Source organism: Chamaea fasciata, unplaced genomic scaffold (assembly GCF_029207755.1).
Source record: "Chamaea fasciata isolate MVZ Bird 193981 ecotype frontalis unplaced genomic scaffold, bChaFas1.0.hap1 SCAF_3, whole genome shotgun sequence".
Lineage (NCBI taxonomy): Eukaryota > Metazoa > Chordata > Aves > Passeriformes > Sylviidae > Chamaea > Chamaea fasciata.
In genome coordinates, this window is record NW_027094088.1 from 63,778,618 (window position 1) to 63,794,504 (window position 15,887).

The following is a 15,887-nucleotide window of genomic DNA, read 5'->3' on the forward strand; positions in this document are numbered from 1 at the left end:
GTAGAGTTGTTACAATTTTTCTTTTTTTTCCTTTTTTTCTTATAAATGTCAATTTTTTGTTTGGGAGTCTCCAGTTGGAAAGTAAATGAGTTTCTTTAAGAATTTTAATAAAAAAAAATTAACATGTACTAGCTTTAAAATTGTTTATACCCAAGGAAGAGGTAAAAAAAAAAAAGCTTTTCTGGAATAAAAACGATGTAGTGGAATAGTGTGTTCTGTGCCAAAGACTAGACTACAAGCTGATCACTGTGGTTTTTTTCTTTTGTATATAACAAGAGAATGAACAGGATCTGGAGTTTAAAAATGGTGTAAATAAACATTAAGGTGTTTATTTATTTTTATTTTGCAGACAAGCTTGCTTTCAGAAAGAGTGCCTACTCCTGTAACTGATGCAGACTCCACTTCATCAAGAAGTCAAGAATCAAAAACTAGGTAACTTGGTACTTAATTTATGTACGCGTGTAAGTGTGAACACACCCTGCTGCTTTAACTACAACTGAAACTTCTTGTAACAAGGTCATTGTTGTGATTTGATTCCAGCTGGCAACTAAATACTGCACAGCCGTTTGCATCCCAACGGCATGGGAGTACAATCAGGAAAAAAAAAATTATGGGTTGAGATATGAACAGTCTAATGGTTGAAATGAAGTAAAATATAGTCATACTAATAATAGTAATACTACTAATGGTAATGATAACGTTAGTAGTAATGAGAAAGAGAGAGAGAGAAGTAACACACTAGTGACACACAACTCAATTGCCCATCACTCTCTGACCGATGCCCAGCTCATCCCTTAGCAGTGATTTTTGGCCAACTTTCTGGCCAACTCCCTGCAGTTCATGTACTAAGCATGACTTCTCATGCTGTGGAGTATCCCATTGGCCAGTTTGGCTCAGCTCTCCTGGCTTTCCTGTGTACCTGCTCACTTGCAGAGCATGGAAAATTGGAAAGTTCTTGTCTTTCATACGCACTGCTTGGGAACAACTAAAATATCAATGTGTTACCAAGATTATTCTCATCCTAAATCCAAAAAGAGCGCTTTACTGGCTACTTAGAAGAAAATGCATTCTATTCCAGCCAAACCCAGGACAGTCTTTTTGCCAAAAGGACAGTGGTAGGTAGTTAAACTATCATAGCATAGGTCTCAGTAGAGCTACAAAATTCTTCCTGACCTTTGAGAACTTTCTTGGCTTAGAGGGTGGTGTCTAATCTATGTAAAACTGATTTATAGTTGATTGTCTCTGACTAAAGAATTTGGTTCGAGGAAAATGTGTATTAGAAAGCACAGAACAAAATAGTTGTCTGTTTATCTTATGCCTTTGATGTGGTGCTAATTTAAAATGCTGTTCTGCTGAATCATATTTACACCTTCAAAACATTATGTAGCAAGATTGGCAGCATTTTGGTGAAAGCCTAATACATACCGAGTGAAAGGTGTCCTTCCCTTTATACTGAAACTTAATGTCTCCTTCTAGAAGTTTGTATTCATTAAGATGAGAAATACACAAGTATTTGGGGGTCTGAAAATTCAGGGCAATGTTTATTTTCCATTTACTGCTCTTAGTATGTGAAGCTATTGTGTAAATATAGCACCTTTCTTCATAATTCTGTACCAATTTCTTGCAGGAACCTTTAGCTCCTCAAATTTGAGTTCCTCATAGTGTTTTTACATTGTTGAGAAATTCTGTGCCTGTTTTGCCAACATGTAACTGCCATGTTAATATCTTGAGACTGTATAGAGTCAGATTGTAAGGCATACATATGTTTAGGGACTGCATAGGTCTTTAGGGTTCCCTGTTATATCATATCTCTTCTGTGTTCATACCTAGCCTTAGTTTTTTCTACACTGAGTTTGAATGTTCACACAAAATGCAGTCTAGTGTATTATCTTTTTTCCCCAAATGCTTTTTTTAATCTAACATAAACTTACGCATTAAGCATAGAGTGAAGTGAGTAAAGTACTGTTGTTTTTCGAAGTTAGGAATTGTACTTTTTTACTTATGCTTTTTTTTTCATAGTGTTTTTAATTACTATTTTGTTACTCTTGCAGTTTGTTATGGGAAGGGACTTTGTTAGATGCCTTGCTAAATTTTTCTACCACACCCAAAGGACTATTTCTGCTTCACAGTACAGGTGCCATGAATGACTGTGTGAACTTTATGTTTAACAATTTGTCCAAAAAAGTCCAGGTAAGCATTGCAGAGTCTTTATAGTTTACTTTTTACTGTAAAGTTTGAAATGCTAGAAAAAATATTTTTTCTTCTAAGCGCAAATTTTTTTAGACAGTGTTGGTAGGTCATGTTAAAATCAAAATATGCTAGAGAGAGCTTGAAATATAAACAAAAAATCAGATAATGTGCATTTTTAGAACAAAAAAAGTAAGGCCAAAGGCATCCTACTGATTGTGTACAGAAACATTATAATAATAATAATGGGTTTATTTGCTCATATTACATGTCTCAACCACAGTATTTTGTGTTTAAATTTTTATAAGATACTTGATAAAGATGTTTGGCTAGGAATCTGACCCTGATAAGGCTGTAGAGAATAGTATCTATTTACTGTTCAAGTCTAAACATAAAATGTATTAAATTCTGTAAGCAAGAGTAAGAAAGATCAATATTTAAGAGATCATTTGAGAGTTTCATTCTTCTGAATTACTAACACTGCACTTTTATATTTCTTATCAACAGACAAATGAGTATGAAGACTTTGGTAATAGAATCATTCTTTCCCAAATGGCAACAACACCAATGGCTGCAGTAGCTCTGCAGAATTCAGGTAAATTGAAGAATTATGTTATTAGGAATAATTGCATGCTGTTATCTTGCATTTTGGAAAAAGACAGTGAGAAAATGTTAAAAAAGATCAACTGTGTAAAATAATTACACAGTATTAACAAAAACTAAATGTTTGTTACTTTCTTCTTGATGGAAATTTTTTCTCTTCAGCTTACAAGTCATTAATTAATCTTGATACAACATTTTAGGGTTTGTTTGGGTTTTTTTCCTTCTGATACTATACAAAATCATTACTTCACTAGCTTGGATTTTCAGAAATTTCCTATATGTGTGTGAAGACATTTGTACTGCTTAAAAATGTTTGCAGGTGCTTCTGATTGATGTGCAGATCAGAATTAATAATTCTTGATGTCTGTAATTTGTATGTACATTTCCATGGTTAATGGCGACTTAAAGGGTGAGGAACTGCAAGGCCCAAATGTCACTGGTGCAGTTATTTACACATTAGTGAGATGTAAATGAGATTGTACTATGAGAAGAATTTGTTAATTCAAAGTGCCTTCAGAGTCAGTCTCAGGTAACTGTTACCATTTCATCAACAGTCCAGGTAGCCATTATATTAAAACTAGAATCTCATCAATAAAATGAAGGTAACGTCTTAAGTTGGTAAAGAAATCCATGAGGTACAAAAGTTGCAAATCATCTCTCTCAGTACCTAGAAGTGGCTGGTGTTGACTGAAAGACTGTCAGAAAGGCAGGCAAATTCTGCCAGTCAAGGAAACTGATTAATTTCTTAGTTACTATTTATGCCTCTGGGATTTTTCACAAAGCAGGGAGCAGATCTACTGAGGAGTTACCCATCTGTCCTGTTGTAAGGTTTTCAGCCAAATTGCTTCTTATGGCTCTTTTATGCCCTTTGGCATCAGAGACAAATGATATACCAATAATAAGCAGCATTGATTTTCAACCCGTACATTTGAGGATTTCAGAATTAAATGGCTCTTTCCTCTTCTGCTAAGTATTTAACATTTTAAATTTAAACAATTTAAATTCAGCTAGTAGTGCTTCTCTTAAAATTGGGGGGGGGGGTTTAGTCCTTTTCACCACGGTATGTTTTAATTTATTAATGAGCTATAATGAATCTGTATTTTTAGAACTGAAGAGACAATACTAGCTAAGCCTTGATCCATTGCAGTTAACTTTTTAAAGAAGGTCAGAAGTTCGTTTATATAGAAGATACAAAAATATAATCCTACTCTCATGCAATAGTCTTTGGAAACCATTGCTGCAGATTATAGATAGAACATAAGCAGACTGCTCTAGAAAGGTAGTTTTGACTAAAGTATTGAGAATAGCAGGGATAGTAACCCTAAGGCAGTCTGTGTTGTCAGTTTCAGCCTTTTGTATAGAGAACTTGGTGAATCTTGGTTAGAGTTGTGGTGTAAAGTATTTCTAATATGAAACTTTTATAGAACAAACATTTGTTTTAGGCATTATAAACGCACTGGTAACTGAATTATGGGCTCTTTTGGAGTGTGGAAAAGATGATTTGAGAATAACCCAACCCAAATCTACTCCAGTTGACCCTATTGACCAAAGTTGTCAGAAGGTGAGAAATTATTTAATCTTATGTTTTTCTATGGAAAGAAGCAGTGCTGGGGTTCAGATTGGACGACACATACCTTTCTGCAAATTTTTTATTACAACTATACCTGCTTTTTGGCACATAAGTCAAAATTGGTATAATACAGTAGTTGAATGAGGACTGATAAAGGATTCTTGTGTCACATGGCAGTTCACAATGCCAAGGATTTACTATGAAATAATGAATAACAGTCATGAAAACTATGTCTTAAATGCTGGCCATCAGTTTATGTCCAGATTACTGTAATAAAATCAGGAAGAGTGGTGTGCTTTAGAGTATTCTTTGTCTCTAGATTTTGGAATTATATGGTAATGAAATACTGTAATTTTCAAAATTGCTTGTACAATTTGATAGATAATAGATATTTCAGACACTACTGCCCTTTAGATTACATAGATGCCTACCAGGGTATGCACTCTTATTTTGGGCAGATCTATGTATGTTAAGTTCAGCCTGTAAAAGGATAAGAACAAAGTTAATGTAAATGGCAAATAATTGCTAACACTTACTTGGTTGCACTTAACTGATTAATATTCCCTGTTGTCCCTCCTTTTTTTCTTTTTCTAGTCCTTTTTGTTTCTGGTAAACCTGCTCACTCACCCAGCCATTTTTGAGCTCTTGAGGAAACGAGATATACCAAATAAAGCCATGTACTCATTCCGTGAAGTACCCACAGATATAATTGTAAGTATTTTCAAAGAAAAATACTTCGGTGAAGGCATTTTTTCCTGAGAAAATGTTATTGTTATAAAAAAATAAGTTTTTTTCTTATTGAAAGATTTTTAATTTTTCTGCATTTTGTATTATATACAGCATGAGGGCAGTATATGCACACATCACTTCATATTAACCTAAATTTTCATTTTGAAATCTTAAAGGTTACTTTAACTTGTGTTAGAACTGTGTTTTTCCACAGGAAAAAAATAACATAAATATACACGTTTGGATGTGCGTACAGTTGCATACGGAAAAATGGTGGAAAATATGTATACTTGCTTTTTATACAGCATTGCTCTGTCACACTATCTGTGGATTTAAAAAGAACCAAAAAAAACCCAAAACAAAACAAAATGAAAACACAGAAACCCCGTACCTCAGGCTGTCTTTTAATAGGACATATGATTTACACAAAGGAGAAAATCAGTAATTGGAAAGCTACTGATTAAGCTACTACCATTTCTGTATTTAGTATTATTTTGTATTCAATCATTCTACTGCAGTCAATTACAGCTTTTTTTCTCATCTACAAAGCACAGGCAAGTAATTTGTGACCTTGTGTAGCAGTTAAAATCAGATTTTTTTTCTAATGAGTTAGCGGTTTGAACTGCTGTTATGTTGAAGTGTTTTTTTGGCACAGGCTCTGGTTTGGTGATATTTTCAGTTGTTTAGACAGAATTTATCATAATAGTGTATGTTATGTTTGGAAGGGATTCTTGAGTCCTTTTTTGCAATACTGTTTTGATGATTTCAAGAGGAAATTGCATAAATTTCATTTTTCCAGTCTGCTCAATGCTGGTTCACCAATGGATGGCTTTGTTCAGTTACCAAGTTTTTTAAGGAACTGGGCGTGAGGAAGATAGATGTATGCTGAAGATTATAAGTATTTGAGAGCATTCAAATTGTGGTAGGTCTCAAGAATGATTTTTGTAACTTTTGAAAGCCAGTGTTATTTTAGCTTTTGAGGCACTTGAGTATTTTTATGAAATTTTCTAGGTTTCTAGAAATGCCAATACTGATACAATTATTCAACGTTCCCCGAGGAGACAAAGGTGTTTTGGATGAGGCTTGTCTCAACTACTGTGCAGCAGTGGGTTTTGTAAGCCTAGCCATACAAGATACACCTCCAAGATTTTGTTGTTAACAGAAAGGAAGTAGTCAGATCCTCTAATGGTAATTTAACATATAATGGCTGTCTAAGTACTCAGAAAACTTCTGAAGTTAAGAAGAGATACAGGTTTGTTGTAACTGTGGTTTTGGGCAGTGATTGCAGAAAGCAAAAGGTAAAAAATTTTGACCAGATATAACTACAGTAAACAAAGTAAAAGCAACTTCTGTGCTACTGGAAGATTTGATTGGAAGACCGTACTACTTTGTGTGTCTTACCTTTTCTCTGTTTCTGAAAAGTGTCACTTTGCCACAGAATGTGACTTGCTTATGCTAAACTATATTTGCTAGTACACAGAACTTAATCATTTTTGTGTATCCTTTATTTCTTGGATACCCAGGATTTAAACATTTTTACCTCCTTTGTATTTTTATCTGACTAGCTGTATCCACTGAACAGATTATAAGTAGAACTTTTACAACTTTTAACTGTAGGCTAATCAGTTTTTTATTTGTGTCCTTCGGAAAATTTTCTTAATACATGCAAGATTTCTCTTTACTGTGTTGGGCATGTAAAATTATTTTAGAATATGGAACACATAACTGAGGGTTCTTCTGCCTGCCTCCAGTCTTTGAGGGTTTCTGCAGTATATATATTCAGGGAAATCTAGTTCGGAAGGTACCCTCTAGACCTGTAGCTTTGAAAGACATTAGAACAGGTGATTTTCTTCAGTGATTCTGGAGAATCTTACATGCTTTGTCTTAGGTATTCAAAGTAGATGACATCTGACCTGTAATATTTAAGCTGTGCTCTGTAGCTGAGCAGTGCAGATCTATCCCCATATTTTTTGGATGTAATCCTGTGTTAGACCTTGTTCATTATTTTCCTTCCTCTCACTGTGCCTGCTCTTTGTATTCTTTTGCAGCTCCAAGCTTTGATTTATAAATGAGAGAAGGAGGTTGATGCCAGAGAAATGTCCCTTAGCATTTAACTCTTTATATGAACAAAGGTCTCAACAAATCTTAAATCCCAAACAAATCAATTACTTGCGTTATCAACTTTATGAACAGCCTTGAGGTCTAAGTAGAGTTTTTTAATTGAGAATTTTATTGTAAATATTCTATGCGTAAAAAGCTGTCTCTCCCACCCCCCAAAAAATCTAAACGGAAAAATATGCTTGCTCTGCATTTTAAATAAGAGTACATTCTGTGAAGACAGTGTACTTTGAAAAGTTCTAGTCTTTTTTGTTCTATTTTGAGTTTTACTCATGCTTTTTACTTTTCTCTGTTGAAAAACCAGAATTTTGTTGACTTCATTAAAGTATGGGTCTTAACTTTTCTTTAATATCTTATTGAAATGGCTCGTCGATCTAATTAGGCGAATAATAACTCCCTCTGCTGTCTCTGAAATTGTACTTCTAAAATGTGGAGAAAATAAACATTTGTATTTAATCAAGATGAAATAAAGCTCATAAGGATATTATAATCTGTTTCTTCTGACCATAGCACAGCAATCTGTCTCTGACATGTAACATCATAGAATGTTTTTGTTCCTTCCTTAGTTTTTTTAATGAAATAATTTCTTCATAAACAGTTTGCATATGCAGTGAGCCAGAGGGGAAGATAATTAGGTTGGCTTCGTGGAAGAAGTGGGAAGCAGCCACAAGTCATTGTCTGTTGCATGAGATGCTCCAATATGAAAGTTGTAAGCCTCACATCCAAGCCAAGACAAGCCTTGCTAAACTGAGACTAAATGGCTGTCTTGAAGCATGTAGGATTAACCAGTGTGAGAAAGGGTTATTATATTAAAGGAGATGCTGGTTCTCTTCATTAAAATACACATGTACACACTTCGAACATACAAAAAAAATTAACTTTTTTTTGGTGGTTTAATACTAAAGAAGAACTAGGAAAGTTGTTATGCAAGAATCTTTTTGTATGATTTTATTTTTTAATTTTTTTTTCCTAATCATCTGCCATTTTTGCTTTCATTTTTGCATGGACTTTTGTGTGGAAAACACCTGTTACAGAAATAATTTCAATGTGTGTTTTAATAATAGCTTTCATTCAATTATAAATATCCCTATGAATCTACGATGTGCATAATATATAAAGTCATACATGGTTTTTTACATTTCTCTTCCATTGGCAGGATATCATTGACAGGCTTATAATTTTGAACTCAGAAGCTAAAATTCATTCCTTATTCAATTATGAACAATCCCATATATTTGGTTTGAGGTAAGATGCATGTTTTTTATTCTTTGGTCATATTAACTCAATAGGATATAATATGCTTGGATGTGTTACTTCTGACAAGATAACATTGTTTGGGTTTTATTCTGTATAAAGGTGAAATTCCCCCCTTTTTTACATAAGAAGATCAAATGAAAAATGGCCTACCAAATGAGAACAGTGATGAATCTAATCTTATTATCTGTAAAAGGATATATTGTAATATGAGAGGCAGTCATAGAAATTGCATTTTATTTTGCTTACTTGACTGTAAAAAACAATTTGTACATCCACTGTACACCAAAATAAATTATTTTTACTATGTTTATATCAGTTTGGTTTATGTAGTCTCCCTGTACTTAAAATTGTTTTGTAAGTATTTGTATAATTATTTCATAAATTTCATATAACCTCTTTCATGAAAACTTAGTTTGAGGAGTGTAGCATTTGATTCCAAATATTTCTAGAACCTGAAGGTACACTTAAAAGATGCTCACACTGTTTTGCTCATGTATGATAATATTCAGTGCTTTATAATTTTAAAATAGAAAGTAGTTTCTCCATTTTTATTCTTTTTTCCAACCATGAATGTATAAATCCTTGAATTCACATTTTTGTTAGGAACTTATTTTAGACAGTTGAAATAAAAATCTATTGGATTCTATTTGATAATGTGGAAAACTTTGATAGCCTTGCTTGAGCAAGATATAGCCCAACTGATTAAGTCCTGAAACATTAGCTTTTTGTAGCCGTATTTGTACTTTGATATCACAGTAAAATTATTTCATACTCTATATGAACAACCATAAGATTCAGTGTAATTTGTTGATAAGGATGAGCATAGAGGAGATGAGCAGTGGCAGAGATTGGAGTTGGGAGATAAATGATTTTGACATATAAATCAGAAGTTATAAGTGCTGCTTTGGAGGAAATCGCTAGTTCATACAGGAATGAGATGTCTTAAGATGAAATTTGAAAAATAAAATATTGTTCTTCATTAAGGATTAGACTGACTCCATAGAAAACTTGACAGAACTTCCATTGATGTAATTAGCATCAAGAGAAAATTAGATGTTTTACTGTTTAAAATAAAGGGTGGCTGGGGACTGGAACAGGCTCCCAGGGAAGCGGTCAAATCATCAAGCCTGACAAGAGTGCAAAAAAGCATTTGGACAACACTCAGGCACGTGGTGTGATTCTTGTGGTGCCGGGCCAGGACTTAGACTAGATCCTGATGGGTCCCTTCTAACTCAGGATTTACGGTATTAAGACTTAGTTAGAGTATTAAGACTTGCAAGTAACCCTGTCCTATACTATCTGTACATGGAACGTATACAGTTCATTTTAAAGTTCCATGATCTTTCCTGTGAATGCTGCTGACTGCAGACATCCATGTTCTGCAAAATGAACCTTGCCTTCTGTAGCTGAATTGCTCCTTGACCAAATTCCATTCAGAGTTCTAAGTTCAGCAGGAGTTAGACCAAATAATATTAGATGCTTAACAGATGAAATGTGGAAATTAGAGAAAAAGATCTATATTTCTCTTTTCTGTTATGTAGAAATTAAGTATTGAAGTGTTTGTGATATTTGCAGCACTAAAAAACAGTATGATTTTGTGAATCATTTTTCTAGAAACATTGCTGCTAGACGTAATACCAATAGTCCAGCCAAACCCACATTCTTTTAATTGTTCACAGATCTACACATCCATACACTATATTTATACATGTGGCCCACCCAGAGCTGAGTGCTGAATTTCAGATCTGTTTAACTTACAGGTTATAGTGTAAGGTCCTGCTTTTGTTGTTCAGAACAGTTACACATTTACTTACTTGATTGTTAAGCAATTTAGAATTACATTTTCCTTTGTGTGTATACTGAGCTTGAATGTCTTAAATTTTTTTCATTATTAGCTGTGTTAATTGCATATAAAACATAAAATTCATTAGTATTTCCAGTCCATTTAATCCAAAATGCACAAGTGTATATAGTTATGTTTGCAGTGTTATTGTTGCATTCTCTGGTGGATAGTTTTCTTCATTTTGAGTAAGTATGAATTCTGAATGATAATTTTGAAGGACAGTCTGGTAGGGTCTCTGCTGTCAACTTCCCTTTTCAAGATTAACTGCTCTGTAAAGTGGCATGCATGCAGTAGAAATCAAAGGGAGAACGTAGGGAAGCTAGATATGGTGTGCATAGCTAATATGTCTTAGTCTTTAAAGAATACTCGCTGTGGTGCATTCATATAGATTAGGGTTTGTGTGGTTAAGGGTCAAATACTGGTTCCACTGCAAGCTGTAGTTGATTTCAAATTTGTGGTTCCTTTGGTTTTCTTGTTGTTATTGTTTGGTTTTGTTAGGGGAATTTTTGTTTGTTTATTTGGGGGTTTTTGCTTGTTTGGTTTGGTTTGGTTGTTTTTGTTTTTAAGTTCTTGGAAGTATCTTGGCCTAGGATGGTTCTTTAGAGTACTTTCAGAGACAGTGATCTGGTATTCCATTAATTGCATCTATTGTGTGTTTCTGTGAAAAGATTTGTTCACCTGAAGGTCCTTTTAAGCTAACTGGGTAAAAAAAGTATTATTATTGTTATTATTATTATTATTTATTAAAGGGAAACCTTAGACAAGAAGTTGGAGATAGGAATAGAAATGTGCAAGTATATAGACAGTTCCTAATTTGTGTATAGAATGATTTTCAAACTGTCAGTTCAGCTTTCTGCTTCAAAGCAGATTTACACTTATTTAGAATCTAGAAGTCTCCCAGTTGGCCAATATCAGTTGATAAAAGAACACTGACGGCTGTCTCAGGCACTCTTTTGTTCAGGCTGAAAATCTGGATGCCCAGAAACTAATACAGAAATTCTTAGTGGTCTTTCTGGTGTAGAAGGTTCTGAACTTGCCATCAGAGCACAAATGGTACAGAAAGGAAGTTCAGAGCAGTAATGAAAGCAATATTTTTTTAACATACTAAGCACAGTATTTTCGTAATTTAATGATCAGCTTTATTACTCTGATGCAAGTATACCCATCAGTTTGATTTTAAAAGATACTGTATATGAGAAATAACAGTTTTCCTGAAATGTGGCACTGGAAGTCTTCATCACCTTCTTTTTAAGGCCAAGCTCTTTGAATCTCTAACTTACGTTAATGATGAAGGAATCTTTCAGATTAATGATTTTATGTATTAACACAATTTGTCTAATATTTCAGTACAGTAAATACATTCATGAGTTTTGGGTTTTTACAGCTTGCCAAGAAAATATATGCATAATATATATTTTCAAAGTCTTTGCCTGAAGCATTATTCAGGCATTTACATATTGCTGTTCTCTCTATTCAGAAAGTAAGTTTTCTGTGAATGTTAGTGACACTGTTTTATTAGGTGGATTAAAGTGTGGCAGAGTAAAAATTTCCAACTTTGATAATCAGGTTCCTGTCTCTAAACATTATCAATATCCCAAAATAAATTCAAAGATACTCAATTATTGTTGGCTTGAGTTAAAAACAGGAGAAACATTACTGGAATATGTGTAGACTATGGGCAGTGTGATGGGATAACAGTTGGTTTACAGGCAGCTTTGCAAAAATTCCCTTTACTTACTGGAGTACTTTTGTAACACACTGTTCCTGGAATCTCTTTTTCCTGGGTATATGACAATATGGCAGTAAGGGGCATTGGAATACTTCAAAGAGGAAAAGTAGACCTCTGCTTTCTTTGGCTATCTTATTTTTTCCCCAGTGTTTTTTTTTCACCATAAATCAATAATACTAAATACTGTGAAGTCAAAAGATTATTTGTATGTACATTCTGAATCAGAACCTTTGTTAGCTCCGAACTTCTCTGAGGTGCCTCATGCTAGTGAGCATCAAGCCACAAGGAGAGCACTCTGTTAAAGGGTTTGGCCTCCTGCAGGGAAATACCCGGAAAATTCTGAGGGCAGATCCTTTTCCTTCAGATATGCAAATTGTGACTGTTTAATTTTAAAGACACAGTGTGTTTGCATGTCATTAGAGATATCTGAAGATAACCCATTTTGTAGAAGTGTAATTTGAACTGCAATGAAAAATAGATTTATTTTAGGCTTCTGTAAGGCAAGGCTGAAAACCCAGTATTTATTACAATGCTCTGTGTGAATAGATGCATTTCTGTTTCTGTGGAATTATAGAAAATTGTAAATATTAGTCTAAGTCATGCTCATCTGTATCAGCCTCAGGATTGTAAAGCTACTGTCTGCTGCAAATAGGAAAAGAATATTAGCTTGTTATTTTCAGATTTGTGCAACAGAGATTTTGACATTGTTAGGTCTCATTTTCTTTGTCATATAAAATATTGTGGTAAATACATTTTTTATTTATATTTTCTTGCCCATCAAATGAGTGCAGAAAATGATAAAAATGTATTATATCTATTTCTATTGCCATAAAAAAATAGAAGAGAAAGATTTAGGAAGTAAAATTTAAATGGCTTATAATATACTGACATCAAAATCAATCAGTGTCTTGAAATTTGCCTTGAAGCACTATGTATCTGTCAAAATTTCATTTAGAGTGCTCCAGTGAAATCCAGGTGACTGAATTAAATAATGAAAAAAAACCACCAGTGATAGGCAAAGTATAACTTTGTGAATTCAGGAAATACAAATAATAAACACCCCTGCATTCTTCTCTAGTACTTTTGTCAACTGCATTCTAAACACCCACCTTATATAATTGCATTTTAATAGTGAGGTAGCCTCAGCTTATGAAATAGATCATTCCTTAATTGTACTTGCATTATGTGTATTGTTAATTAAGAGAATGTGTGATTTTAATGTTTGCAACACAATGCTGTTTATATTTAGTCTCTCTTTTCCTTTGTCTTTATTAAAAAGCATTATGAGTAGAAGAATCCAAAGGTAAAAGGGGACAGGGTCTGGATTAGCAGTTACTACTACTGATGGGGATTTGCAACAGTATTATATGAGAATGTTTCCACATTACCTGTGATCATACACAGTTGACTCAATTTTTTGCTAATTTATACATTAATAGAAATTTGTTAGGTTTCTTCATTTAAAACAAATAATTATTAATAAAATAGGAACAGTAGATTCTGTGATCAGATGTCACTTGTTGGTTGACTTTTTTTTCTTTACTTAAATGAGGGAAATTAAAACTTTTCACTTCTGAGTCCTCTAGGCTGGCAAATGATGCTCATGAAAAGCGTTTTTGTTTAGCTAGGGAAATGTTTTATCGTTAGCAACCCCATTACGTGGGATTTGTAGGTACATTGGGTAGTTGAAGTGGTGTAGGTGCTCTTTTGAAAATCTTTTCATGTGGAAGACATTGTAAAGAATACATTAGTCCCTGAGTTTTCTTTCTGGGAGAAACGTGAGTGCCCTGATGTAGTAGCTTCCAGCACCCCAGGCACCAAAGGTGTAAGTTTTGTATCCAGAAACTCTTTTTTCTTAAAAAAAAAAAATAATTAAAAAGTGCACTGCCCTCAGTGAACAAGTAGAAGCCTCAATCCTTTAGCTGGACCAAGTGCAGAGGCATCCTCTGTCTGCTCATCGCTGATGCCTTTTGTTCAGTTTGCAGAGACAGTGTGCAAAGCTTTGCTTGGCTGAAGCTTCCAAATGCCTTTTGTGTTCCAACACTGACTGAGTGGCTTTTGACTTCTTTAGAGGTTTTTTGCTAGCCATTGCCTTTTTCTGCTCTCTGGCACTTGATAATAATTGCCATTCACTCATTGGATCCATCCACATTCTATTTGAAGTTTAGGCTCTTCCTCAAAGCGTAATAAAGAGTAAATCAAACTATTAATGTAAACTCTGGTGTTAAATGTTTTGAGGCTGTTACTGGAAATTGTTTAATGCAAGTTTGGCTTTGAATTTCACTTTTGTTGTACATACTCATTCAGTGAAAAGGAGGTCCTGCTACTGCAAAGAGGTTCCAGTCCTTGTTTTATTGCTCTTCAGTTTTTAATATTTATTCCTGAGAGATTTTTAAAAAAAGCACCTTACCTTGTCCCACAGCTGAGCTCTCTACAAATATCATGCTATGTATTTTGGATTGGCCTGATTCAGCCATGCCTGTATCTGCAGAAGGCAGTAACTACAAGCTGAAAAAAAACCCTTTACTAAAGACCAATTTAGTCCTCCATTTCAGCATCATGTCACTGTCTATAGCAGAGGTGTAAGCATTTTGTGTTTAGTTGTGTTTCATTTTGTGCTGCATGCAGACATCTATAACTGAGATTGTAGTATAGTTTACTTTGGATGAGCTGCTTTCTTTTTTCTATATGGCAGAAATTTCATGCTGCTTATACCATAAAATTTTCTCTTGTTTCACTGGACTACATGCAGACTGGGGTTAAGTTTTTTGATAGCACCCCACGTGGGTGCTGTGTTTTGAATTTGGGACCAAAAGAGTATTGGTAACACAGCATGTTTCCACTGACACTGTGCAAGCAACTGCTCAGCAACTGGGCTTTTTTTTAAAATCAATATTATCCAGAAAGTAGGCTGGGAATGTGCAAGAGGTTGGGAATGAAAACAGCTGGGACAGCTGATGTGAACTGACCAGAGGAATGTTTTATACCATAAAGCATCCCTAACAGTAAAAAGAACTGAGGGGCTTGGAGGTTGGTTTTGCAGGTCTCATTCGTTGGAGACTGGCCAGGCACTGGTGGAGAGGGAGTGAGCAGCATGGAGGGTGCTTAATTGCTGTGTTGTCAACCCACCACTGACTGTTACAGCTGCTATGTTCAAGAACAGAATCTTGCATCTTTCACTGCCAGCTGAGCATTAGCACATATTCCTGAAGTGAGGACAGGGTGGCTTTGGAAAGAAGAAGTATTATGAAAGTAAGGAAGAATAGTATATGGTGGTGTAGTGGGAACTGCTGAAAAGTAGAATTGAGTTTACCATAATAAAGCGCCTGTTTGAGAGAAACATGGTTTGACATTGGGAAAAAGAACAAAGGACATACTGTTTTGTGTTCTTAAAAGGAACTCATAGAAAAAATATTGAGTTGTTAATAAGCTTTCCTCATAATACGTGTTTTTAGCAACTCAGAGTAAATCATGGACAGTTTAATTCCATTATTTTCAGGCAAAAAAATTAGAGACAACATAAAAATTAGCAATTTTTATTTACTAGCTGATTTATATCCCACAAAGGACCTTTTGCTCTGTCATAATTAAAGAAGTCATTATGATTCCACATACGAAAACCAAGGAGATAGCCTGTGGAACAAAATACTAGTCAGAATGCTTTCTTTTAGATTAGAAATTTCTACAGTGAAGTATTAGTTGTGAAATTGTAGTTGAAGGGGTGGCATGCCTTCCAGGGAGCACCTTTCAAGAAAGACTGATAGGACAGGAAATGCAGAATTCAGAACAAAATTATTTATTCTTAGCCTGTTTTCACAACTGTGATACGTATTTTGATATTTCTGAATTTC

The 15,887-nt window shown here is 34.4% G+C and overlaps 1 protein-coding gene across 1 annotated transcript in view; it reads left to right on the forward strand.

Annotated features, from left to right (window-relative positions):
* The window catches only part of TBC1D32 (TBC1 domain family member 32), a 75,062-nt gene that overhangs the window by 21,033 nt on the left and 38,142 nt on the right, over nt 1-15,887 (forward strand). The window contains exons 18-23 of the mRNA XM_066179323.1: nt 350-432; nt 2,052-2,190; nt 2,695-2,782; nt 4,233-4,351; nt 4,955-5,071; nt 8,364-8,452. Coding sequence (XP_066035420.1) covers nt 350-432; nt 2,052-2,190; nt 2,695-2,782; nt 4,233-4,351; nt 4,955-5,071; nt 8,364-8,452 — 635 coding nt within the window. The remainder of the gene's footprint in view (nt 1-349; nt 433-2,051; nt 2,191-2,694; nt 2,783-4,232; nt 4,352-4,954; nt 5,072-8,363; nt 8,453-15,887) is intronic.